The sequence below is a fragment of the Papaver somniferum genome, chromosome 9 (assembly GCF_003573695.1).
Source record: "Papaver somniferum cultivar HN1 chromosome 9, ASM357369v1, whole genome shotgun sequence".
Taxonomy (NCBI): Eukaryota; Viridiplantae; Streptophyta; class Magnoliopsida; order Ranunculales; family Papaveraceae; genus Papaver; species Papaver somniferum.
The window spans coordinates 9,646,872-9,674,463 of record NC_039366.1 but is presented as its reverse complement, the minus strand read 5'-3'; the positions used below and the strand labels follow the sequence as shown (position 1 = coordinate 9,674,463).

At 36.2% G+C, this 27,592-nt stretch overlaps 2 protein-coding genes and 1 non-coding gene across 4 annotated transcripts; 2 read left to right on the top strand and 1 right to left on the bottom strand.

Moving 5' to 3' along the window:
- The first annotated feature begins 3,224 nt into the window (after positions 1-3,224).
- LOC113308468 (vacuolar protein sorting-associated protein 32 homolog 1-like) lies at positions 3,225-3,875 on the top strand. Its single transcript, XM_026556936.1, has one exon. The coding sequence runs from the start codon at positions 3,225-3,227 to the stop codon at positions 3,873-3,875; it is 651 nt and encodes a 216-aa protein (XP_026412721.1).
- A 2,023-nt stretch (positions 3,876-5,898) lies between these two features.
- TRNAA-AGC lies at positions 5,899-5,971 on the top strand. The gene has a single exon. It is a non-coding gene; the product is annotated as a tRNA-Ala (tRNA).
- A 157-nt stretch (positions 5,972-6,128) lies between these two features.
- LOC113310975 (zinc finger protein GIS2-like) lies at positions 6,129-9,548 on the bottom strand. 2 transcript variants are annotated; one of them, XM_026559806.1, is made up of 4 exons: positions 9,407-9,548; positions 8,667-8,898; positions 8,201-8,296; positions 6,129-6,899 (listed from the first exon to the last, which is right to left on the bottom strand). In XM_026559806.1, the coding sequence occupies exons 2-4, from the start codon at positions 8,786-8,788 to the stop codon at positions 6,374-6,376; spliced, it is 744 nt and encodes a 247-aa protein (XP_026415591.1). In that variant the 5' UTR covers positions 8,789-8,898; positions 9,407-9,548; the 3' UTR covers positions 6,129-6,373. The 2 variants fall into 2 exon arrangements, with proteins under 2 accessions (XP_026415591.1, XP_026415592.1); XM_026559807.1 differs by having other exon boundaries at positions 8,201-8,293.
- Between the last annotated feature and the right edge of the window lie 18,044 nt (positions 9,549-27,592).

The following is a 27,592-nucleotide window of genomic DNA, read 5'->3' as shown; positions in this document are numbered from 1 at the left end:
ATCACCTATGGGTCGTAATGTAGATCGTCCGAGTCTTCTGTCACGATGCTGATCTCCCCAAGTCTTGTTCTTATCCTTCATTAAATGTGGTCCTGCTTTTTAGACTTGACCGTATGAGCAGATTATACCTTTCCTTACACACGTCGTTCATGCGACGCTTGTGCAGTTGCCTCGATTCAGACAAACCTTCCTTTTTAGAGGATGATTCGATGCTCTCATCTCATCATATTATCATGTAATCATCCCTTGAGATGTTGACACGTGGCCGTCGGGTATTTTACCCACACACATACTAAGTTCCCGGACTTTCACTAAACCAAACAGTACGCATACGGGTATGCATACTATGGTTCCTGGACTTGGACTACGTATATGAAAGTACGCATACTATGCCATATCCAATCATGGTTATTTGTTCTAAACTCCTATTTCAATCATTCAAACATTCTTAGAAGACGACAATAGCTGTCTATCAAAAACTATTAGCTTCAAAGCAATTTTCAAGTGATCGAATGACCAATACGAAACATTCCTAGGTTACATCAAATGACTGTCTCACACAAATCATGTAATATGTAAGAAGGAGATTTTCACATGATCATCTTTTGACTTTCGTCAAGAATATAAGATGAACTTGGTTAAAGCAAAAGCTTACCAACACATATTTCGAGAAATATGTAAGCGATTTAAACTCAGCTCGAAATATCAAATGTGTATAATTGAAGTCTATATAGCTATACGACTTTTGTGTCAAATAGGAGACAGAGTAGATAGACTTTTGAGTGATAGATAAGTTCAAGTCTCCACATAGATTTTGTTGATGAAGTTCCACAAGCTCTCCTTAGTAGTTCTTCGTCTTCAATCGATGAACGTCGTGAAGTGTAATGCTCAACTACACTTACTATCATAATCCGAGACTTAGATATAAGTAGATTAGAAATCAAGACTTATAGTTTTGACAACTAAACTTGACAAACAAGCTTGAGATAGCAACGCTTGCTAGTTCGACCGAGCAGTGCTCTAACACTATCTCCTATAGCTAAATTTTGGTCTCTACTTTTATCTTTTCAAAATTTCTCCCATATTGTATACCACTTTTTTAGTTCCAAGGTTGGCCTAGTCAAATCGGTAGATTTTTCACTATAATTAGCACTTTTATTGACTTGATCAAGTTTGTTCTTAGTATTTTCTATGTTAGTTCTGATATTACCAAAGGTATTCTTATTCCAAGGTTTAAGAGTATGCTTAACATTTCTTAGCTTTGAAACTAGGATATAAGCATGTGACCTTGGATCGAACTTCTCTGACATTCTGAAATAAGAGGTTTACATTCGGCATGTTTTATCCGATCTCCAAATTATTTAAAAGGTTTTGGTTTATCGTTCCATAAGTTGTGAGTGTTGAGACATATGGGGACATGAATAGGTTTTAAAAGCGCTTTTAAAAACATAAAAGCATCACTGAACCCAGCCTAAATATGGCTAGCCAGCAGTATTGAAAAATTTTACAACCAAAAGATAGCAAAATTTCCAAGTTAAGAAACAAGAAAAATGAAACCACTGGTCTTCCTAGGTAAGAGTAAACAAAAACTTCTTCCAATCAAAAAGTATATAACCTTCTTAGATGAACCATGATTCTAACATATCTTGAAACTACACTTGGAAATGTGAAATAATAAAGAAGATAAAGATAGATGTACATGTACCATATGTGACACCACCATAATCATGCATATTCCAGTTAGCATCCAATTGCAAATTTATCCAATAGTTTCCGATATCAGTAATATATTTGGCAAAAGGATAGCTAGGCACGTACTCTTAGTACAATAATTTGCTTTTACATTTTCGAACACTCAAAAATGCAAATTGACGTCTTGTGAATATTGTTAGAAATAGTCCAGCATTGCCCAGATCCCCCATAATGTAAAGTTAAGTCTTAGACAACACTATCCTTGCAAGCCGGTTTTCGAGGGTAGTTAAGTCCATGGGTTTCTAAGATGGTATCAGAGCCAGACTCGGATGGTGTGTGGACTACGTGTTGTTTCAGTGTTTCGGCATGGGCAGCAATCCGTAGGCCACAATCCGCGTGCAGTCACAGTTGACGGGCCGCAATCCGTGTGCTACAATCCGCCTGCCATGCTTCAGGTCCAGCGTGTATTCAAATTCGACCCTCTCGAATTTGAGGGGGTGTTAGAAATAGTCTCACGTCGCCCATATCTTACATGATTGTTTCGAGTTGTCCTCTAGAAAGTGTGTTCGAGGAAACAAGCGCCTGAGCTGTGACATCCATGTACTCAAAGATCTTCGAATTTTTGTTGACAATCCTGGATCTCTTCCACCTTGCAACGACGACAACGAAACAACGGTGTTTGCGTGAGGAGTTATGTTTATCATATGGTTGTAACCCTTAACAAGAGGATGTTTTTTCATTGTCGAAGTTTTGAGGTTAAGAAAGAGTCTCCTCTATTGAGTCAAGGTTAATAACTTAATTAATATGGTCATTTACCAAGTAAAACCAAAAAATAATTAAAACTTACATAAAGAAAGATTTTATCTCTGTGTGGATCAAAAAAGATCTTCTAAGATCACAAGGGGCACCTCCATTCTTGAGAGTTTAAATATCACACTCGCTGGATATCTTTACAAGGGTTTATTATTTGAGACAAAAAGGAAAGACTCAAACTTGTTAAACAAGAAGACAACGTCATTTCCATATATAGTTTTTATTCCTATCCAGACTCTGCTTATATATACGAAGCAGGGAGCTAGATCAAAAAGAAAAAGAAAATAAGGATTATCCAGCAAAGGGCCATTTTAGGGCCCTAACCGAATTCGAGCCCCAAAAGAATTTAGGGTCACAGAGGCATTGCCCGGCACGAAAAGTAAAGCCAGCACTGGCATTTGACATGTAATAATCCAACGGTGATCTTCCAATTTGTTACTTCAACTTACCTCGCATCCCGATACTTGGTACCGGAAACTGCTTCGAATTCCAGTGGGATTATATTTAAGCTTTCGTTTATATTTTAATTCCTGTTTTCAGAAGTCCCCTCTCCTTCCTTTTCCTTTTTGTACTAGGTCTAACGCGGACGGACTCTGTATAAATCCTCTCTCTATATATAATCTCAGTTTCATCTAACCAATTCACTTGTTGTTTCTTTTTCTTCTTTTACAGAAGAGAATAAGAAGGGAAGGGTTTGCCTTAACTAGAGAGAATCAAAGATGTTTACACGGATTTTTCGGAAGCCTAAGCAGGAACCAGATGCTGTATCAACGTTAGCTAAGTTGCATGAGACGCTCGCAGTGTTAGAGAAGAAAGAGAACGTTCTCTTAAGGAAGGTTTCTGCAGAGGTGGATAAAGCAAAAGAGTTTTCCAAAGCGAAGAACAAAAAAGGTGCTATAGCTTGTTTGAAGAGGAAAAAGATGTTAGAACAGCAGGTCGAGCAACTTGGAAATTTCCAATTGCGAATTCATGATCAGGTGACACTGATTGAAGGTGCAAGAGTTACAACAGAGACTGTTGATGCATTGAGGACTGGAGCAGCTGCTATGAAAGCTATGCAGAAAGCAACTAATATTGACGATGTCGACAAGACAATGGATGAAATCAATGAGCAAACACAAAACATGAAAGAAATTCAAACCGCACTGTCAACTCCTATTGGCTATGACTTTGATGAGGATGAATTGGAGGCTGAACTCGAGGAACTAGAAGAATTAGAGTTGGAGGAACAAATTCTTGATACAGAAACAAGTTACCCTGTACCTCCAGTTCATGTCCCACAAGTAAATCAACCAAATCGTGGTCCTCTTAACAAGAACTCAAAGGAAGAAGACGAGTTGGCTGCATTAGAGAAAGAGATGGCAATTTAAACAGTGTTTGCAGATTAATTGCATATACTGTTGATGAATTCCCGGTGCTTGGCCAGCTCTAATCCATTTAATTACAAGCTTATGTTTCTGCAGTGTGCAGCAAATATTTGCTGGTTAGAAAAAAATGGATTAGGTGGGATATAATTTCCAAAAAAAGAACACACTTTCTACAGTTTTAAACATGTAATCTAATTTCTCATCTTGCTTCTAAATTTTTTCTAGTTTTGTGGGGGGTCTTTTGTGTCTTGAAGCACTTGGACGCATTGGAAACCATTGTGAATGCTGATTAAATTTCATATTGTCAATTGAATAATGAAGTACATAATACTTATTTGCAAATATAAAAATTAAAAATAAATAAATAAATAAAATAATGTTGAGACTATTAGTCCCATATGATCTGGGTTACCTAAGATCTTGCGATTTATAATTCTTAAGGCCTCTCCACTCATTCACAATTGATTCTGAGTTGGATGTCTATATTCTAACATGGTATCAGAGCAGATCTTTATATCCTTAGGGCCTCTCTGAGTTGGATGTCTATATTCTAACATGGTATTAGAGCAGGCCTTTATATCTTTAGGGCCTCCCCGTATTCTCAAACACATAACATGGTATCAGAGTAGTATCAAAGTAGACTATTCACGACGAGTCATTTGACTGTGCCTTTACTCTGCGTCACCCGATTTATTGTACACGATAAGAGTAGACTATTTACGATGAGTCATTTGACGGCGTCTTATTCTGCGTCACCCGATTTACTGTACACGTGTTAGACCCAATAAGGCATCTTTTCTTTACATGGTATCAAAGTAGGCTATTTGCGACAAATCGTTTGACCGCGCCTTTACTCCGCATCACCCAATTTTTTGTACACGTGTTACACCCAACAAGGCGCCTTTATTCTGCGTCACCCGATTTATTATACACGTGTTAGACCCAACAAGGCTACACGTGAGGGGGCGTGTTGAGACTGTTAGTCCGAGCAGGCTATTTGTGCGAGTCATTTGACCGCGTCTTTACTCTACATTACCCAATTTATTGTACACGTGTTAGATGCAACAAGACTACATGTGAGGGGGTGTATTAGTCCCATTGGTTTGAATCGCTTAAAAGGGGTTTGAGGGCGTGTTAAGACTATTAGTTCCACTGATTTGAATCGCTTAAAAGGGGTTTGAATGAAAGGATGATTAACAATGGTTTTCAATGATCATCGCCGTCACGATGGTGGTTACTGGATAAAAGGTGGTGGATTTACAGGTGGCGGAAAAGTTACATTGGAAAGAGAAGAAACAGAAGAGAGAGCCTCAATTTACGACAACCCAATGGATTTTTCCAGTTTATACTAACATTTTGAAGATAAAATTTAGTAATGTTGTGGTTGACCGAAACCCAGTAAAAAGATATAATCTTACTTTTGCTTCAGTTATCATCTCCTCTGCATATCTCTTCTTTCCGTTGACGCATTGAGAGTTTCTCTCCATCCAAATGTTCCAACAAATACTTTCAGGAAATTATTCTCATATGTCTTTTCTTAAATTAGAACCATCATACTTTTTCCAGTTCTTAAATAAATCAAGCAAGTTGTCAAAAGACTGCAAAGGTAAATCAGCTTGGGTGCAGAAAAATATCCAAGAAAACCAAGTACAACTAACTCCCAAAACAAGAAACCCAAGTACGAAATATCTCATGATTACTTTGCATCATGGTGAGGAAATTTTGATTAGGTTTTCTCCGATGTCTCCAAAGTTTCATCTCCATATGATAACAATCCACATCTTTTTGCCTGCACTAGTTATTCGCTTTTATGTGATGGCATTATATACACAAATAGTCATTCTGTCCTCGCATTAATTAGGCTCAAGTGCTCGGTTATCCGCCTACAATAGCTAGGTAGAATATGAATGCACACCATTAGTTTCACCAAAAAATAGCAGATGTGAACATCTACTTTTCCTGTGTGCTTTTAGTCCATTCATTTTCCATGTAATAATTACGTATCTTCTCTTTAAGATAACGAATTGGGGATGTAGCTCAGATGGTAGAGCGCTCGCTTAGCATGCGAGAGGTACGGGGATCGATACCCCGCATCTCCATATTTTTCTCTTTTTAACCCCATTTTTTTTGATACCCCGCATCTCCATATTCTTCTCTTTTTAACCCCATTTTTTTTCTTGTTTCACACGTTTTCGGGCATTCATTTTTACAAACATTTTCGGTTTTTACAAACGCTGCATTTTTGACAGAACAAGATTAGATGGAAAATTTCGAACTTCATTCAAGAAACTATCAGTTTAATCTCAAGCTTTCCAATTGCCTGATCAGTCATCACATATTAATACTCATTTTCTTCGCGAAGAAAATAAAAGTTACGAAACTAACGTTTCGATCTCAAGTTATATTTATATGGTACTATTACACAAACAGAAAAATACGAGTTCCTTATTGAAGTCCTTGAATCTTCACCTTCTGGATATAAGCAAACCCAATAATACTTCTTAATACCTGCGGAAACCACGATCAACCATACGACCTGAGGGGCACTGGAAGGCATGATGACCCCGGCCACCACAGTTACTACAGATCCCAATGGATACACAGTCACGACTGATGTGCCCTGGATGGTTGCAGGTACGGCATATGATATCACGGAAAGGGCCTCCAACTCTTTCTCTTTCTAATGGCATATTTGACTTGGGGCACTGCCGAGCCAAGTGGCCTGACACGCTGCACACGTTGCAAACAGGGTCATTGGAGCAATCACGAGCAAGGTGACCGGGCTTGCGACAGTTGTTGCATGCCTTATCGTTGTTGCATTCAGCAGCAAAGTGACCTGGTTTGAAGCAGTTGTTGCAAAGCCTTTGATCGTGAAGAGCTGCCCCTGAAGCTGAACATTCCCGCGCTAGGTGCCCCACCTTGTTGCACAAATGGCAGATGGGATCATTGCTGCACTCGCTCGCAAGATGGCCATGTTCCTTGCAGTTCCAGCACATAGTTTTAGAGTTGCACTCTGCCGCAATATGCCTATCCGAAGTGATAAAACAGACCAACAACAATAGAGATCAGGTTTTTCTTGAAGATACAAAAAACTGAGATAAACAAAACATCACAGGTTACCTACAAAACTCCACAGCTCTTTCTTTTAGTTTGACATGTTCCAATGAACTACTTGGAACATATGCCTACAAAGCATGAATAGTGGTTTTTAACTCTCTTGAGTTTTCTAAACGTATAAAAAAATTTGGCCTATGCAAAGCTCACTTGGGACTAAAATGCTCTGTTTCCAATTTACAGAGCTTCTAAGCATTTTACGATAAAAGTTTACTGGCCCCTATGTTACGTGATATAGATCATGCGTATGATAACAGCAAGACATCAAGATGCATACGAATCTATTTGACACTTGTTCATGTCAAGTAATTTTAGCTATGAAGCTTGGCATATTACATCTTTATCACATCTTAGTAAGTTCTCCAGCAGGCATCCACAAGTGCAACCACGTCCCTGAAATATTCCTTAATCTTTATTAAACTGATGCAGTATCCAGACCAAATCCTAATTCAGTTTGTTACTAATTCTCACTTGCATCTTATACAGTTTCTATTAAACATATGTTATTGTTGATGCATGAGGATGATTCCATGGATGACCAAATGCTATATGTTATTAAACATATGTTATTCATGTATTGAACTGATGCCATATGCAGATAGCAGACCCAATCTCAATTCATTCTGTTGTTGGGTCTCACTTTCCTGAATGTGTGACTTGCAACTTAAACATTTATATATTATACAAATGCTATTGCTGATGCACAGGGATGATTCCATGCATGAATAAATCCTTATAAGTCTTCCAATTGGCATCCACAAATGCAACCAGTTCCCAAATGCTCCTTACTAATTTGTTAAACTAATGCAGCATGCAGAACAAATCCTAGCACAGTTTGTTGTTAGTTATCACTTGCCTGAACGTGCAACTTGCATCTTATACAGTTTCTACTATACAAATGCTATTGCTGATACTACTACCTCCGTTTCTAGAAAAGAGACAGTATCACTTTTTTATTTTGGCCTAAACAGAGGGAGCATAACAATGCCGAACGAGTAAAATGGGATTTCTCGTGCATGCAAAAACATAAAGAGTGGCAACATTAACTCTAAACTGCGAGACATGAAGCTCTGATGTCCCTCTAATTGCTTGTAATAATGTTTGAGGCTGTGACTGGTAAAGTTTTCTCTAGTCATACTTATTTGCTTAACAAATAAAAAGAAACAAGCATTGTCCTGAAAACCAAACTAATGCTAATTAGAGAATACGCTTACCCTGGAAGCCCACAATTGTTGCATACACCAATATTTGGGCATTCTCTGGCATAATGACCGGGCCGCTTGCAGTTCTTGCACAGTGAATCAGGCCTGCTAAAAGAAGGTAAAAAACAAAATCAAAACCGCTAAGACCCCAAGATTTTGTAAGTAAAACGCCATGGTAAAAGCAGATATCAGATAGAAGTAATTCTTCAAATTTGAGCATACATTAAAACCTCTTACTTCGGCCTTAAGGACACCAATACCGCAATACCTTCATGCTCAAAAGATTTCAACAGCATAACAGATTTGCGCAACGTAGGAAGAAATAAGAAATCCGTGTTTTTCGACAATACTGTTGAATTTAATTTTGTGTTTTTAAGTGCCTACTTTAGTGAGTAGGTATTGTGGTAGAAAATCATGTATATATGCAAGAAAAATAAAAGATGATGTGGTAAGTAGCAAAATTTTAACACCCTGGCACCTGAAACTACTTCGATGATCCCTTCGGTATGGTGCATCACGATAAGATGCACGCTCCCTGTCCCTGGAACGCATAACTGGCCTTGATCTGTGAGGAGGACTCCTGCTACCACCAGAACTCATATTTGAAATATTTCGAATAACGAAATCCCCCCAATATCAAAAACCACCACACCAACACCACCGTCAATCTGAATCGCCACACCAAAAACCACCAACAGCTCTCCTCCTTCCTGCCACATCAATGCAAAACCAAAACCACCTCCATAAGTCTTAAAATCCATCTCCAATCTCCAACATTCCCAATTCACATAAACCCTAACACACCACATAATCAATGTTCAAAAAAAAAACAAATTCATAATCTACCAAAACACCCACACACACACCATCAACACTTAACAACATCATCAAATTAACTTTCCATTCTTTAACTTAACCTTCATCATACATACTTCAAATTCCCCTTCCAAATTCATTAAACCCAAAGGTCCATACATTGAATCTACGAAAAAACAATCAGAACCCCTAATTTGAAACACACAACACGCATAGTAACTTAAGAAACACAAACCCAACATTCTGGAGGTTAATTTATGTGAATTTCAACACCAATTCACATATCAGAGAATAAAAATTTGACAGGAAAAAAAGGAAATTCACGGATAAGTTGATTATAGCTCGAGAGAGGAAAATAAAAGCTGAAAAAATAAAGATGGAAAGGGATAACAAATCACTCACCTTCTTAGGATTTGAAATTGAGAGCTTGACCACTTGTTAACACGATTATGAACCCTAAAGAAACTCGATGAAGTTTTCCAAGAGAAGAGATAGAAAATAAAACGGAACCCTAGATTGTAAAAACTGATTTTTGTCGATTAAATTTGGTTAAGGAGATAGTGAATGATTTGTATTGACCAAATTAACCCTATTAAAATACAGAAATAACTAAAAGGTTTCTTATTATTTTTATTTGTTTTTTCTTTTATTTTTGTTTGTTGGAAAAACACGGGCTATTGTTGGGACATATCTGGAATTGTGTTCTGATTTTAAAGGAAAAAAAATGGAGAATCAGAAGTTAACTCGGATACATAATACCAAAATAATATATAGAAAAAAAATATGTATAAAGAAAATAATTTGTGCTTCTAATTTTGCTCCTCATTATTTCTTCCTGGAAGAAGTAGGAGTACTTCTCGTATCCTAACTCGCCATAAAATTTCATTCTTTTGGATAGATTACATCAATACAAATACAAATATTGTTAGTGAGTTACATTCTTATTATATTAAAAAATAATAATTATAATTTTCTTCATTTTATTCTGATTTATATAACAAAAAAGTGTCACAAAGTGTACTACACTAATTCCACCGGTAATATTTTGGTTTGGTAACTTGCTCATATGATTATCAATGGTCTAGGTTTCGAGTATTTTGAAAACATATCAACACAGTTGATATATCTATTCAGAAAATGTTGGTTATTATCTCACCTTAAATCTCGTTTTCAAAGTTCAAATTTTCAGAGTGTATCAAACCCCTGTGTGCACGTACGTAAACGATTCTAGCCAAGGTTTTAAATGCAGAAATTTTGATAATACTTTTTGTATAAATTTAAATCACCTTATAATTCAAGTAGCTAGAAACACCAATTACTTGACTATTAATATCTTGGCTACAATAACTTGACTATAAGTTATTGTGGGGGTCTCACATATAATTCATGCTTCAAAGAAAATAAAGATATTCATTCATTAGCATGAAAGTCGTTATTGTTATAAATATATTAAAAAAAAAAGATCATAAGGTTAATATACATCATGTTCCCATGAATGCTTCGTGGTCAGTACATAGCCATCATGCAAAGATATTACATACGTATGTTTCACATTGAAGATATGCGCAATAAAATCGCTAAAATGAAAAATAGATAGTATGATGTTTTACTTTGATTTCAACTTCCGGTATGGTTGTGTTGTTTTCTTCTTTTGCATGAAAAGTATGTGATTATTCTATTTTCTTTATTAAACATAACCAGATGATTTATGTATTAACAAAGGTAAATTTTAACATTAAAATAAAATATATGAGTATCAATTATATATGATAAATCCAAGAACAAATCAGATAGTATCAAAATAGATTTGGGATCTTCTATTAAGGCCCTTGGGAGACATGTATGTTCACAAATGTGTACTAGCGTGTTCACAAAGAAGCTATTTTCTACTCCATCAACACATCTAAGAGTATATTTTTCAGATTTTTAAATAAAAATCGTAAAACCACATGACTTTGTGAAAAAGCGGGGTCTAACAACACCACCCAATATTTCGCTTAGCAATCTGTATGGACTAACTCCGAAATACTTTACTAGAGAATCAACTAGACAGTCAGACTCAATCCAGATGAAGTATCTCAAGGAGTTAATATCTCTCTCTTGATTTGATTTTTACTCAAGCTAAAAACAATATAGAGTCTTTATCAAATACAAGGAATAACTTGGACGGTACCAAAGACCAATGTCCAAGTGTTAATCAATGAAATCAACAACCACAAGGTCGGATCTCTAATCGATTAAACTTCAACGCACAACCTGAATTATTTCAATTATAAAGATAAACAATATAACGCGGAAAATGAAATAACACAGACGCCAGAAATTTTGTTGACGAGGAAACCACAAATGCAGAAAAACCCCGGGACCTAGTCCATATTGATTACACACTTTATTAAGCCGCTACAGATACTAGCCTACTCCAAGCTAACTTCGAACTGGACTATAGTTGAACCCCAAAAAGTCTCCCACTAATTCAAGGTACAGTTGTACTCCTACTCCTCTGATCCCAGCAGGATACTGCGCACTTGATTGCCTTAGCTGATCTCACCCACAACCAAGAGTTGCTGCAACCCAAAATCGCAGACTTGATAATAAACAAATCTGTCTCACACAGAAAAGTGTATCAAAGGATAAATTTGTCTCCCACAGAAAAACCCTAGGTTTTTGTTCCGTCTTAAAATATAAAATCAAGGTGAACAGGAACCAATTGATAATCCGGTCTTATATTCCCGAAGAACAACCTAGATTAATCAATCACCTCTCAACAGTCTTACTTGAATACACAAGAGGACGTCGAGGAATCACAAACAGTGAGACAAAGATGTTTGTGACTTCTTTATCTTGCATATCGGATAATTCTCACGATTGCAAGCCAATTAATAGATTGTACTCGTACGATAGAAGATGCAAGATCAGATCACACAACTACGATAAAAGTAATATCGGTCTGGCTTCACAATCCCAATGAAGTCTTTAAGTCGTTAACCTTGTTTTAGAGAAGAAAACCAAAGGTTAGAGGAGAATCGACTCTAGCGAGCGCAATAGTATCACACAGACGTGTGGGGATTAGTTTTTCCCTATGCTAGATGTCTCATATAAATAGTCTTCAAATCAGGGTTTTTCCTTAGTTACAAAGCAATCAATATTCACCATTAGATGAAATTCTGATTTAGATTCAAGATAATATTTCTCAACCGTTAGATCGCAAACTTAGTTTGTCACACACACACTTGAGATATATGTTTACTGGGTTTGTGAAAACCGTGCCCAAACGTGTACGTGTATGTTGGTTCAACATAGTAACCCAAAAGGTCAACCATATGAGCATTTCATATTAACCTTGTTCTTCTTCACCATAACTAGTTCAATTGACTCAAATGAACTAGTTAGAGAGATGTTCAATTGCTATGAGATCTTATGTAACTACACAAGACACAATTGAAACAAAGATGATTCGATTCGATTGAATCGGCTCACAAACTTTATAGCCACGGTTTGCATACTGCATTCCTTAGTAATTTAAGTTTCATGTTCAGAGCACATCTTTAGATCATAACCCACTCAAGTACGCAAACAAGTTCGCAGACTTAAGACAACCGGCAGAGTTTTCCAAACTCAGCAGAAAATCTCGGCAAGGAGACTTCCGCCAGTTCGCGGACTAGGTTCGCGGACTGAGTTCGTGGACTAAACACGCAAAAGAGTTTTTGGAACCAGCAGAAATTCTCTGCAAGAGAACTTCCGTCAGTTCGCGGACTGAATTCGCAAACTGAGTTCGCGGACTTGGCAAAGCCAATTCCTCCGATTTCTCTCAATCAACAAAGTTCGCAAACTTCGGATTAAGGAATAGGACTTATGCACATATGTGTTTCCACACAATGCTTATATCCATCATTGGTTATATAGACTTAAACTCTCATTCCAACCATTGAAACATTCTTAGAGGATGTTATATAGTTCCTACACTATTTCTCGTCAAAACGATTTTCAAAGTGATTGAAATAATATGACTTTCGTCATTAGCTGAAGATAAACCCAATCAAAGAGAAACGCTTTACTAACACATGATTTCGAGATATAGATAGGCGAGATATACTCTGCTCGAAATATCAAATGTGTATGATCTAGTCTATATAGCATACGACTTTTGTCTCATAAGAAGTAGGAGATAGAAGAGATAGACTTTTGAGTGATAGATAAGTTCAAGTCTCCACATACCTTTTTGTTGATGAAGTTCCACGGTTCCTTGAGTAGATCTTCATCGTTGTATGATGAATAGCCATGAAGTCCTTGAGCTCAACTACACTTTTTTATCCTAGTCCGAGACTTAGCTATGTATACTAGAAATCAAGACTCATAGTTTTGATCACTAACATTGACAAACATGCTTGAGATAGAAACGCATGCGAGGTCGACCGAGCTATGCTCTAATAATCTCCACCTTTGTCAATTTTAGTGAAAAAACTATTAATACATATGGAATACAAAAAAGATAAACTTTAGTGGCTTATATTCCATAGTCTAATCTTCAACGTTCCCTGAAATCTTCGTCCTTCCAAGTACTCCAATGATCCCAAAGGTTGTAATTTTAGCATATCACCGTTGTTGAAGATCCGTAGCTATAACAATGAGAGAAATCGAGATTCTCGATCATTATTATACAGTGACATAGTATTACTATGTAACATCAAAGTCCAATTGCATCACGACTTTAACAACCCTTAGTCAATACTTCATCTCACATGGAAACCACTCCCCCTTACACAATGATCTGAAAACCATATGTATATGTAGTAGAACTACACATTAATTCTCCCCCTTTTTGTCAATAAAATTGGCAAAGGTACCGAGAAGAGACGTTTCATAGACTAAAACAAAAAAAAACATACCAACTTAATTTAGATGCAATCATAAATCCGAAGCTAAATGCATTCATCAAGGAGTTTTAAGATACAAGATAACCCCTATAAAATTCCATAGCTGCACACCCCGCAAGATATTACCATTAAGCACAAGTTCAAAAGAACTCTCCCCCATTTGATGTCATTCCCGAGAGAACAACAAGATCGACCTTAATTTCGAAAGAAAAGAATGATTTTTAATTGGATACCAAAAAGCATAGGAAAATGATTTTCTATATCCAAAACTCAATCAAATTAATCACAAGTAAACCCCTGATTAATTTAATTGGAATACGCAAGTAAATCAAACCACAAAATTGACCAATTTAATTGATTGTGCTCAACATAAGTAAACTTACGGAGCTACGACTAAGGTAATCATACGGAGATGACTAACTTAATCATTCACATACTCAACATAAGGAAAACCTTACGGAATATACGACTACATCAACTAATAGAACATAGTTAGTATAGCCGTTCATATACTCAACACAAGAACTTGTGGAATATATGAAAACTCAACTAGACTAATTAAAAGAGAACATATAATTAATCTAATTGGAATACAAACAACCAAACTAATCACGAAGGTAATCAATTTAATTGTCAGGAGTTTTGCTCGACAAAAGAAGACTTTTGGAGCAAATAACTAAATAACCAACCAAGATGATTAAATTAGTTCATAATGCTCAACATATAGCATCTTATGGAACAACCAACAAAGCCCATAAGAATAATCGACTTAGTTGTATCGTGCTCAACATAAGACACACAATGGAACCATCACGGTAAAACACTAAGAACGGATCAATGAAGATCAATACCGCGGAATACATACAAGGATCTATTCTATCTTTTCATCGCTATATGCATAATGACATAATAGACTTTATCCTTGTCACACAAAAGATTTTATCATATTTTCCATCAAGTAAATGACTGGATAGGGATAAATTTTGTATTTGTCAAAAGTCCATTCGTCCTTTCATCAATACGAATACCAATTCATGAACGACTTTACTTTTGACAACATATGGGACCTTCAAGTTCACGGACGCAAACAATACATATCCCAAAATATTGCAATATCACAAAATCATAAAGATTAATACTGAAATAACATCATCCTCCAAATATTTTTAGAATTTAAAACCAATAAACCTAAAAAATAAACATAAGAAGATGAAAACAAAATAACTATGTGTCACAATCTTCGCTATTCAAAACTCTAGTTATTCTTCCAACTAATCCAAAAAGAATATTTACTAGGTATTTATACCTCTTAACAATCATTTCACTCACCTTGAATAATCTTCTCGTATTCCCTATATTCTTCAAGCTCATCTTCGATTAGGTCCATCCTGGATTCAAGACTATCCATTTTCTCCTCAAGTCTTTTGGAAGAAACTTCAAGTTCATTTTTCAGAGCACGAACTTGTTCCAAGACGAGATTCATGGTTAAAGAGAGCTTATCAAACTGAGAGACAGGGTCTCATCAGAAGAAGAGACATGCTTGTCATAGCACGGCTCATTGTCAGAAGAATCGAAACGAATCTTCTTTGAAGGAAATAGAACTGTCCATACATCACTTTCTTTACTTGAAAGACTAGAGGAGGAAATGATAGAGAAGATGAAATGAGAGTGCTGAAGAGGTAGATATTTTAAAAAGGAATACAGGTGTAGAATTCCCAGAAACACCCTTTTTACCAAACCCTAACAGAAGTTGGTTATCCAAAAAGCTGAAGCCGTTCACGAACAAGACCTGGTAAAAGCACAAACAGAAAATAACAAGACTATATTACAATTCTCTTGTATATCATGATTCTTGTATAAGAGGAAGAAAATACAAGAATCATTTTTCAACAAGATTACTGAGCATAAGGCCTCCAATCCAAGGTTGGACTGGGATAATCTTTGCAAAGAGAGAAACCACCCATTCCACTAGGTTTCTGCTTATCCATTTGAAAAGGAGAGTCACGAAGAACTTTCCTATCCATTGTAATCAAATTTTTAAAAAACTTGACTGCAGATCTTTGCAAATCCTGCACCGTTTTTGAAAACATTTTTTGATAAAAGGTAGAATTCCTTTTCTTTTTCTGCATACAATGGTTAGCAGGGCAGGACTGTTTTTTATTTATCGTGCTAAGATGATCCTGAGATGAACTCAAATGAACAGAGAGATTTGGTAGAGCCTTCTCCGAGAAACTTCTGGAGTTCAACACAAAATCAGGAGAGGTTTGCTGACCCCACTCATGAGACACATACGGACAAGTCATGAAGGAATTATGAGAATGATTTTCAGCAAAACGACTGTGAGAGAAATCATAGATTTTCTCATGACAATAATCAAGAGTATTCATCCATGCTTTAGTTATCTCTCTTACCTCTGTTTCTGGATCTTTCGAAGTGATCTGAACACTTTTATAGCACGTGAGACCAGTTTCATTAGTACGTATTTTCTGGATATTATTATCCTTTACATTGACTAACAGAGTTTCTTTTTGAGACTTTCTTTTACTACGTCTGAGTATTTTCTTATGTTTCTGTATAAACGGAGACAACGTAAAAATAAAGCAATTCTCACTTTTCTCGTTTGTCAATTTAGGACGACATGTATTACAATCAGGAGAAGTGACGTGATTGATAGACAATTGATGGTCATCTCTTGACATGTATTCGCGATCGAAAATTCTAAGTTTTCCGACAAGTGTGTTTCGCGAAAGAGTATTAAGGTTATTTCCCTCAACGATGGCATGTTTTTTGGACTTGTATCTGGATGGCAGCAATCGGAGGATTTTCATCACAATTTTCTTTTCAGGAATGGTCTTACCCAATGCACATGATGCATTAACAATTTCAGACAGTTTGTGATAAAAATTGTCAAACGATTCTTCTTCTGCCATATAGAGGTCTTCCCATTTGGAATTAAGGTTTTAAAGCCTAGCTTTCTTTTCACTGGGGTTACCTTCAAATACGCTTTCCAAAGTATCACAAGCTTCTTTAGATGTTGTGCACAAGGCCACATGATGTCGAAGATTTGGGGTAATAGCATGCAGGATGGCGTTCAGCCCGTCGGAGTTTTTCCTTGCAGCAATTAACTCGGAAGCATTATACATAAGAAAATCTTAAGGTACAAATGCATCTCTTTCCATAACAACGGGAGTTTCATAGCCATTCACAATATAGATCCATGATTGGAAGTCACGGGACTGAAGAAATGTGTTGTAGCGCCCCTAAAACTAGCAGTTGACTAATCCAAGAGATTAACTAAATAAAGAGGCACTAAAAATCTAAAACATTTACTTAACATTCAATTAAGAAATCTGCTACAAAGCTTAACCCAAAAACTAACCCGCTCAGAAATATATAAATAAGAATTCCTCTCAAATGATATATATATATAATAGTCATTTGGTTTACAAATAGAATACACAACATAATAAATATAGCAGAAGTTAACTAATTAACAGAGTCAACTACTCGAAGCTTTCACCGCGCAAATCTGATCTTTCTCTGAAACTGAAAGTGGGAATGGGTGAGCACATCATCCCTAAAAGGGGTGCCCCGCAGGAATAAAATTTAACTTTAAAGTAATCATGGCAAGATTTGGAAAATGATAATGTTTTCCGAAACATTAAAAAGTGACCAAGTGACTGGAGTGCACAAACATGTATATGGACAAACTCCTTCTTCAAACAATGTATAATATTGATGCCACTTCCACGCCGATTAGCAATATTGATATCAATTCCACACCGATTAGACTTATAATATATATAAACGCGAAGGAGCATATCTTATATACCACATGTGGAAATTCTCATTTCCCATAACAATTCTTATGACAACAAACATTCCAAGTCCTTTCCAAGTCGTGGAAAGATTCAATAGAACAATCATAATGCAAACTAAACAATGTATGAAATACACAAACGGACAATGCATGCGTTTGTAAACATAAACTTTTGCAAAAGAAACAACAATGGTTACAAAAGAGTTAAAAGTATTCCCACCTCTTTTGATGACAAGCCACGCCTACCTCGAGATCCACGATCCACTGGTTCATCCTTTGAATCGATCGTTGTTAATAGACTAACTGTTAATCATACAAGAACTCTAAGAGTTTCGCCAAAAGGCTCACACCAGGCTCATAACATAATCTCATACAATCTCTAGTTATAGGCTAAGTGAATTACTGGTTCTAAGCCCGTTTATGGTTCTACACAACTTCATTATCCATCTCTTGAATATCCAAAGGTTTACTAATTCAATTAGATTGATTCTACAATCCATTAGCTAAGTCTTATGAATATCTACAACTTTGTAGAATAAGCCAAAGGCTAATTCAGACCTCAAAGGTCTAATACATGTTCATTAGGGAAACTGGCTATAAGACAAGTTCACTAAACATGCCCATTAAGCTAAGGCCCGGTCCAATTGGATCAACTAACGGTCACTAACTGCCAATCTAAAAGTCAACAGGTCTCTACCAGTCCACGTGTAAGATCAGGTCAACAGTCAAGGTCAAAGTCAAATAGGAACCGGTCAACTGAGTCAATTCGGGTCAAGCTAGGATAAACTCAGTGAGTTAAAACGATTCAACTCAGTCAGATTAACTGAGACAGATAAACATAACCAAACCAGACTGAGTAAGTTCAGTCAGGCATGCCAAAGGTTCTTAAATAGATTAACACTAGTTTAAAATCAACCAATTCATTCTAACAGAATTCTATAATTTAATACAATTGCATATTAAGCCTACCTGCAAAAGCAGTTCCAAGCTTTACTAAGATCATCTCAACACATTCATCTAACTCTATTTCTAAAACTTCAATTCTATAACATCTCATACAACTTAAGTTCAGTTCGACACATTCACCACCAATATACATCTCCTCCCATGAAATATCAACAACGGCAGATTCCCTCATTAACTCAGATAACTACATCTACAACCCACGTCTACAACAACTCAGTTTCACCATTGCACATTCATTCATACGCAACTCTAACATATCTTCACTATACCAAACCCCTCAACTGAATAACAATCTCACCATGTTTGCAGTCCAACTTCTGTTAAGACTCAAACCACCATTATTTGATTCACCTTACACATCTGAGATTTAACATCTCATCTTGAACACAATACTACCAACATCTCTTGAACTGTAACCCCATACCAGTTCTACAACAATCATCACAACTACAATCTTATTATCTGCATCTCAATACAACATCACCAAATACTCGATTCCACTTCCACCAAATCTCAGACCCAAATAATCACCACTCTCAGTTTATCTCAATCAACTTCAATACCAACAGTTCACAACACCCATTCATAAGACTAGGATCAACTTTAACACTAGCTCCATATTGATCTTTTTGCACCTGTAACATAATGACTCCACCACTTCTATTTCAGTTCATAACAAAACCATTTACTTCATCTTTCACATCACACAACACCAACTTCTACATCTCAAGCATATACTCCTCAACTGTACTTCATTACAAACCTAATCTATATATGGAATTCTATAATTATCATACCATTTCAATTCCATTCACAGTTATATAAACTCAATCTAAGAAATTGAGTAACAACAATTACCTCTAAATTGATTCATCTATTTCAAGAACACTAGCAACCCCTTCAGTTCGTCTCAGCTGATATCCATTAGAACTTGAAACACATCTCGTTCTGCTAACCAGTTCAGCTTCAATCGATCAACAAACCCTAATTCTTAATTTGGGGAAGAACAAACACAAACCCTAATTCTCTAATTTATCAATTCATCACCTCAATTGTTAAATTAACACAATACCCATCTTCAATCATCCCTCTTGAACATCAATTCCATCTTCTGTGAGTTTAATCTCATGAAACCTTAAATTGAATTTCAATTCAATTTGCAGAAACCCTACCCTTTGATTCTCCAGTAAAACATATCAAAAACAACAACCCTCTTCTTATTCATCTATCATCAACTCGATATCATCATCAGTTCTTCATGAATCCTAACTTCAGAGAACCCTATCTTTACTTCTCCCTTTGTGAATCGGAATCCTAGTAACCCTTAATTATTCTCCACCGTAATTAATAGAAACACCATATCCTTAGTCTTCTAAACAACTTCCTTAGTACTTCCTATCAAATCGATTCTCACGATTTACTCTCAGAAGAAAAATAGAAGAGCAGAAGAAGAAAGAATGAGAAGAATAAAGAAGAAGAAGAAGAAGAAGAAGAAGAGAAAGATAATGAGTCGAGTTCTTCTCGACACGTTTCTGATGATAAGGCCAACGACCCATGATACATGCACCCGCCCAAACATTGAGGGTAGCCCAGGTCGGTCTTACTGTAAAAGACTATTTTGCCATTCAAACTCAAATGCTGATATCTTCTTCGTCCAATCTCCGATTGACACGTCCGAGTAGTCCATTCTGCATAACTTTTCGAGATCTATTCAACGGTAATAGTTTCGTATATAGATCGTTGTTAGATTAATTCCTATTAATTAACGTTCGTGTTAAACAAATCGTCTTATTATCGGCTAATTCGTCACCTGACCAGTCTAATAGCGTTGACGGGTTTGAGGGTGCTTACATGTGCGCATAACAACTTTCCACCATAGATAGTTTGAGCCATCGAAGACTGGTGGTACGTTTACAAAGATAGCACTTTCGTCCATAGAGTCAGATCGCTACAAACACAGACTGATGAGGTCTTTAACGTGTTTGCCTGCTCTGATACCAATTGAAAAAGCGGGGGTCTAACAACAACACCCAATATTTCGCTTAGAAATCTGTATGGAATAACTCCGAAATACTTTGCTAGAGAATAAACTTGACAGTCAGACTCAATCTAGATGAAAGTATCTCAAGGAGTTAATATCTCTCTCTTGATTTGATTTTTACTCATCAAAAACAAGGAATAACTTGGATGGTACCAAAGACCAATGTCCAAGTGTTAATCAATGAAATCAACAACCACAAGGTCGGATCTCTAATCGATTAAACTTCAACGCACAACCTGTATTATTTCAATTATAAAGATAAACAATATAATGTGGAAAATGAAATAACACAGACACCAGAAATTTTGTTAAGCCGCTACAGACAAATACCTAGTCCAGATTGAATACACACTGTATTAAGCCGCTACAGACACTAGCCTACTCCAATCTAACTTCGGACTGGACTATAGTTGAACCCCAATAAGTCTCCCACTAATTCAAGGTATATTTGTACTCCTACGCCTATGATCCCAGCAGGATACTGCGCAATTGATTCCCTTAGCTGATCTCACCCACAGGCAAGAGTTGCTGCAACCCAAAATCGCAGACTTGATAATAAACAAATCTGTCTCACACAGAACAGTCTAGCAAAGGATAAATTTGTCTCCCACAGAAAAACCCTAGGTTTTTGTTCCGTCTTAAGATATAAAATCAAGGTGAACGGGAACCAATTGATAACCCGGTCTTATATTCCCGAAGAACAGCCTAGATTAATCAATCACCTCTCAACAATCTTACTTGAATACACAAGAGGACGTCGAGGAATCACAAAAAGTGAGACGAAGATGTTTGTGACTTCTTTATCTTGCCTATCGTTGAACTCTCACGATCTCAAGCCAATTAATAGATTGTACTCGTACGATATAAGATGCAAGATCAGATCACACAACTACGATAAAAGTAGTATCGGTCTGGCTTCACAATCCCAATGAAGTTTTTAAGTCGTTAACCTGGTTTTAGAGAAGAAAACCAAAGGTTAGAGGAGAATCGACTCTAGCGAGCGCACTAGTATCACACAGACGTGTGGGGATTAGTTTTGCCCAATGCTAGATGTCTCCTATATATAGTCTTCAAATCAGGGTTTTTCCTTAGTTACAAAGCAATTAATATTCACCGTTAGATGAAATCCTAATTTAGATTCAAGCTATTATTTCTCAACCGTTAGATCGAAAACTTAGCTTGTCATACACACTTGAGATATACGTTTACGTACTGGGTTTGTGAAAACCGTGCCCAAACGTGTACGTGTATGTTAGTTCAACATAGTAACCCAAAAGGTCAACCATATGAGCATTTCATATTAACCTTGTTCTTCTTCACCATAACTAGTTCAATCGACTCAAATGAATGATGGTATTTTCAATGATGTTGTAGTAAGATGATTCGTTCACTCAGATTTGTTAAGAATTTGTTTTAAGACTTAATAAAGAAAATAAGGAAAATATATATACACAATTTGTCACAAGATGAAGAGACGCTGAGACGCGGGATTCCACTACTTTTCATATTGTTATGGTTCAGTCATTAACTCTAGACAATATATCTCAAACAAAAGAAGTTGTGACTCTAGTTTTTTTCCAAAAATATATTTCGTAAAATATTATTTGTAAGTTAAAAGCATGACGCATCTAAAGTATTTAGAACTAAGCATGCGGCATCTAACAAAACAACAAATAATTAATAGAAATCATAAAGCAATTAAATCTATGCAAAAAGTCAATAAAAGAATTAATTCATTTACCACAATCATGAAAAGTTGCTTCCTCCGTTTTCCCAGTGATGGGGTCTAGCTCTGCATGGTGAAAACACACTCAAAGGAATTTTTCATTGCTCAAAAAAGTGTTTACAAGGAGAAAATGGAGAAATAATTCAAAATCGGGTTTGTAACAATTATATTTGTTACAAACCAGAGAACAATCCAGAGGATGTGTCACTGTTACTGTTGTTCTAAGACTGTCTCCTGAACTACGACCCTCGGCTGTGGGTCGTTATCACTGTAGCATAAACGACTGTCCTTAGGCGTCCAATGAGTGTGGGTCGATGTTCTTCGTTTTCTTCACAGCAGCAGAAATGGTGGTTTCCTGCCACTTGATTATCTCGACTTTCTGATGCTCTGCAACTCTCCCAAACTCTTCATCCCCCTTTATATAGCCAGTAGCACCAAGAAATCTCGCTATAACTCAAGATAATTCTCTCTTAACTCGGCCTTGATGAAAAATATTTTGGGAATATTTTTTTCCCTGATTTAGCTTCTCACGCTGTTTCCCCACGCCAAATTACTCTCAACGCATCCAGTCATTGTCCAGAAGTGTTTCAACATGCAGCAGCCACGCGAAAATTTCTTGGTCACTCAATCAGGACTCAGAATGGAAAACCAACACGTGATGCTCTGATTTCATATCTTGGGTTATCTAGCCAAATTTGATCGAAAAAAAACAAATACCAACTTTGTTATGACAAATCACATCTACCCATGAAGTTTCAGGGACTGAATCTCACTAAATCACGTCCAAACATCCTATTGAAAATCTGCCAGTTCTCTTCACCATTTTCCCTCCAAATTTTTTTTTTGAATTTGTTAAAGAAGGTCACCCCTTATCCAGTGGTCGCCCCTTATCCGTTGCCGGAGTCCGAATAACATATGTCCTCCGGGGTGCCTTTAACAACTTTTTGAGCCGAATTTTCCATCAATATTTATTTCCAAAAAATACCTACAAACACAAAACATACCATAATAAGGACGAAAACAAGTACTAACAATACGAAACATTGAGGACAAATTAGACACATAAATGCGTCTATCAAATACCCCCAAACTTATTATTTGCTAGTCTTCGAGAAAAACTAATAATAAGAAAATAAAACCGAGTTAATCTCGGAAGGGTTTACCAGAGGTGTACCCACAAAACCATTACTCCAGACCCTAGATATCTATGCAGATGTTTCCCGATGGACTAGTCACTAACCCGGGTCGGGTTTAGTGGACTAAACAACAAATTTCTCTATAAATTTTCATGCGGTTCCAGACACATGGACAAACCTGAATCCCCTGGTCCACCGAATACCCTAATTAGGGTCAATGGGATTGATGATAGTATTGGTAAAGATCCATCACAAGAATCCGCCGCACAAATATTTTTTTTCCTTCTTGAATCATCTTCTTCCCATATAAACTTCATCACACCTTAAGTTCTTCAATAATGGTCCCTTTTATATATTTCTTTTGTATTATTCTATTTATTTTATTTTTCATATTCTTAGAATAACTCAAGGGGGTAAGGCAGCCGCAGACCCCTGCATCGAAAATTACCAATGAAATATGTGTAGCTGATGAAAAAAAGATAATGAATTTGGGGTTTGCATGGTATGTTATGAAGATCTTAAATCTCTGACTGAAATTCAAGTAATCACCACATGCGGTTGTAGTTGCAGGAAATCCTACAATACACCCTCATATGATTTCATTGTTGATCAGTTCATTTTTAGGTTTACACTCTTAATTTCATTGATTAAATTCTGAATGTTCTTACAAGTAAAATAAAGAAATCAAGAATGATCTCTGTTCTGAACTTTCTCTCTCCTATTTACTTGTCTCTTACTCAAAAAAGATCCCCCTCTCCTTTACAACTCGAATGACTATTTATAAGGAAATACATAGTGGATGACAGCTAATTTGTCCTTTATTTTCGGATATGGTTTGCGACATTCTCGCAACCTTACAAATGTTAATTTCGCAAGCTCTCTAATTTTCGCAAGACTGTCACATTTTTCTCATGACTTTTGATGACGTCATTTACTCTATCATTTCTGAAACTGTTCTTCGACGCTACTGTGTTGTACCATTGATAATTTCGCCGAGACATAATTGTTGCGAGATTCTGATCCTACATCTTGCCTCTTCTCATATCTTCTCTGCAAAGTAGAGACTGATGTGAGAAATGCCGCAACTGCTTATCTCTTCATATTCTGCATTTATCACACGTATTCTTTCTTCCATTTATTTCTCGACACGTCTTTTGTAACCGTTACTTTTAAACCGCTTATATATTTCCGTATTAACCGTGTTTATTTTCTCGAGGAAAAATTTCCTTTATATATATTCCTTTTCATTCTCTTCTTATTTCTTTTTATTCTCTCTGCAACTTCATCGTTCCATTATTGCAACTTTTCTTCTTTCCTCTTCAATCTTTTTAAGTTCTCCTTCATCTTCATATTAGATCTTCATAGTTCGTGATCTTCTTCGAGACAATATCCCTGCTATCATTTTTCATGGATTCATCAAGGTTAGTCTTCTCTTTTCTTCCTTATGAGTTTTGCTGAAATTGATATATTTGAATTTAATCTTATATATTGCCTTATTTGATGTTGTTTATGTGATTCCCATACTCTTGTTATTTCATCAAAAGCGTCTCCAACACTAAATTTACAGTTCAGAACCCTAACAATCCCAAATCACAGCATAAGGTTGTCGCACATAAAAGAAAGTCTGCGAATGAGAAGGTAGTAAGAAACACTATCTTTTTCTAAGAACAATATTATTGTCTCTGTTTCTTATCTAAATTGTAATTCGCAGGGTGATAAAGATCTTTATAAACCTCACAAGAAATCTCGCCACCTTAAAAATGTTCCAACCTCTGTCCCCTTCCACCTACTCATTTCTTCCAAATCTCCTACGACATCTTCGCAAGATAATCTTTTATCTCCAATTCGTGAAGATGCTGCTTCTGACTTCATTTATTCCAAATCTCCTACGACATCTTCGCAAGATAAACCTTTATCTCCAATTCGTGAAAATGATGCCTCTGATTTCATTTCTTCAATTGACTTTTCTATGATTGAAATTCCCCTGTGGATCCTTCAGCGAATGAAACTTCTTCTCTCACCATCGAGAATGTTTCTCAACCTTCTGTCTCTACCAGTTCTCTACCCAAGTCTCCCCCTCGTTGATCAGCTCATATGATTAAATTTATCTGATTAAATTTGTTTCCTTATGTAGTGAAATCATATGAGGGGTGTATTGTAGGATTTCCTGCAACTACAGCGGTCATGTCTTTCACCAGTATTGTCTTCTACAATGGCTAGAGTATTCTGTTGCGAACAATAAAACATGTCCAGTATGTAGACAGACATGTCGTCGAGAAAATATAAGGCGTCTTTATTTTCAATCAGATTATGATGGTGATACAATTGATCACTTGCAAAACCTACCAGATAAGAGGGAACATAAGAAGATGAAGTAAAGAAGTTACATGGTAAGCTTTTAGGACTTTTTTTTTTTTTGAGCATCAACAACAATAATCGAAAGATATGAGTGAAGAGCTTAACAACTTGAATGATATGAATAAATACCTTACCAAGTGCAATGAGGAAAAGAAAAAAGTTCTTAACAAATTGAAAGATATGAATAAAGAGCTTACTACATACAATGAGGAAATGAACAAAGACATAGTGTTTTAAAAGGCTGTATTCAAATTATTTTTCTTAGTAACATGTTGTAGCATGGTTTATTCAATAATGAAGTAGCAGCTAAATATTTTCGATTTTCTTTGTTTTTTTTTTTGTATTTTAGGTTACTTAATTTTCCATATTTTATGAAATTGTAATGTATTTTCATTCAGAATTCCTTAAGCGTTCATGATATTATTATGCAAGTGCAATAGTTCAAAAAAGATTATGAATGCGAATCCTGAAAGTAAGAGTAAGGAGCCATGTATTTAAGTGTTGACAGTGATGACAGTGATGTTCTTGTAGGCTTAAAAACATGGTTTACACCATGCTTTTATCAAAGGATACCCAAAAGATAAAAACTAGTTCCAAAATATCCAAGAAATGCAACCCAACATTGTTGACAGCGAGGTTCCTGAATGCACACATAGACTGTCGTTTTCTTAGATCTATAGGAGAAAAAAGGTATTCTAAAACACAAGGAAGCATTCATTTGATATAACTCAATACGATACTTAAGAAACTCCTTTGGGATGGTCCACGTATGGGAAAGAGGTATAATGCTATTAGTTGGTCAAATTTGGACCTGTTGTCACTCTTATGATAAAGGAGGCCTGGGGATTAAAAATTTGGAATGTACAAATGTGGCATCAAATTATAGCACAAATTGATTAGTGATTAAGTTTTTCTTCCTTGCAAACCATTGGTTTCCAAGTAATAGCCTCCTTGGATTAGGAAACCATCCCAACTAGGAAACCATGGTCAATTAGGAACATCTTAATATGGCAACCCAAACTTGAAATTTGTATTAAATTAGGAAACCCACGTTTCCTTAGTCTAGAATCACTGAGGATATATAGTTATAAATTTTTTAATGTAACAGTGATTAAATATGCCCCGAATACAATTATATCACTGAGAGTTCATCAAATTCTTCGATAAGGCCCCTTTGATATATTTATATTGTAGTATTTTATTTACCTTTTTTTGTATTCATTGAAAAACTCATGGGGGTTAGGCAGCCGCAGACCCCTGCCTCGGAAGTTGGCGTAGCTGATCAAAAAAAAGATAATGTGTGTGGGATTTGTATAGTATGTTATGAAGATCTAAAACCTGTGACCGAAAATCTTCAAGTAATCACCACATGCGATCATGTCTTTCACCAGCATTGTCTTCTTCTACAGTGGCTAGAATATTCTGTTGCAAATAATAAAACATGTCCAGTATGTAGACAAAGATGTTTTCATCAAAATATAAGGCGTCTTTATTTTTAATCAGATCATGATGGTAATGCAACTGATCATTCGCGAAACCTACTAGATAAGGAGGGAACAAAAGAAGATATAGTACACAAGTTGTTATTTGGTAAGCTTTTAGGTCTTACTTCTTCGTTTCAGCATCAACAACAAAAATTGAAAGATATGAGTGAAGAGCTTAATAAA

Excerpts from the sequence above, each read along its gene's own strand:
- LOC113308468 (XM_026556936.1), top strand. The coding sequence starts at position 3,225 with ATGTTTACACGGATTTTTCGGAAGCCTAAGCAGGAACCAGATGCTGTA.
- LOC113310975 (XM_026559806.1), bottom strand. The coding sequence starts at position 8,788 with ATGAGTTCTGGTGGTAGCAGGAGTCCTCCTCACAGATCAAGGCCAGTT. Across the intron at positions 8,297-8,666 it reads GATCATCGAAGTAGTTTCAG|CAGGCCTGATTCACTGTGCA; the intron begins GTGCCAGGGTGT and ends ACCTTCTTTTAG. Across the intron at positions 6,900-8,200 it reads AACAATTGTGGGCTTCCAGG|GCATATTGCGGCAGAGTGCA; the intron begins GTAAGCGTATTC and ends CACTTCGGATAG.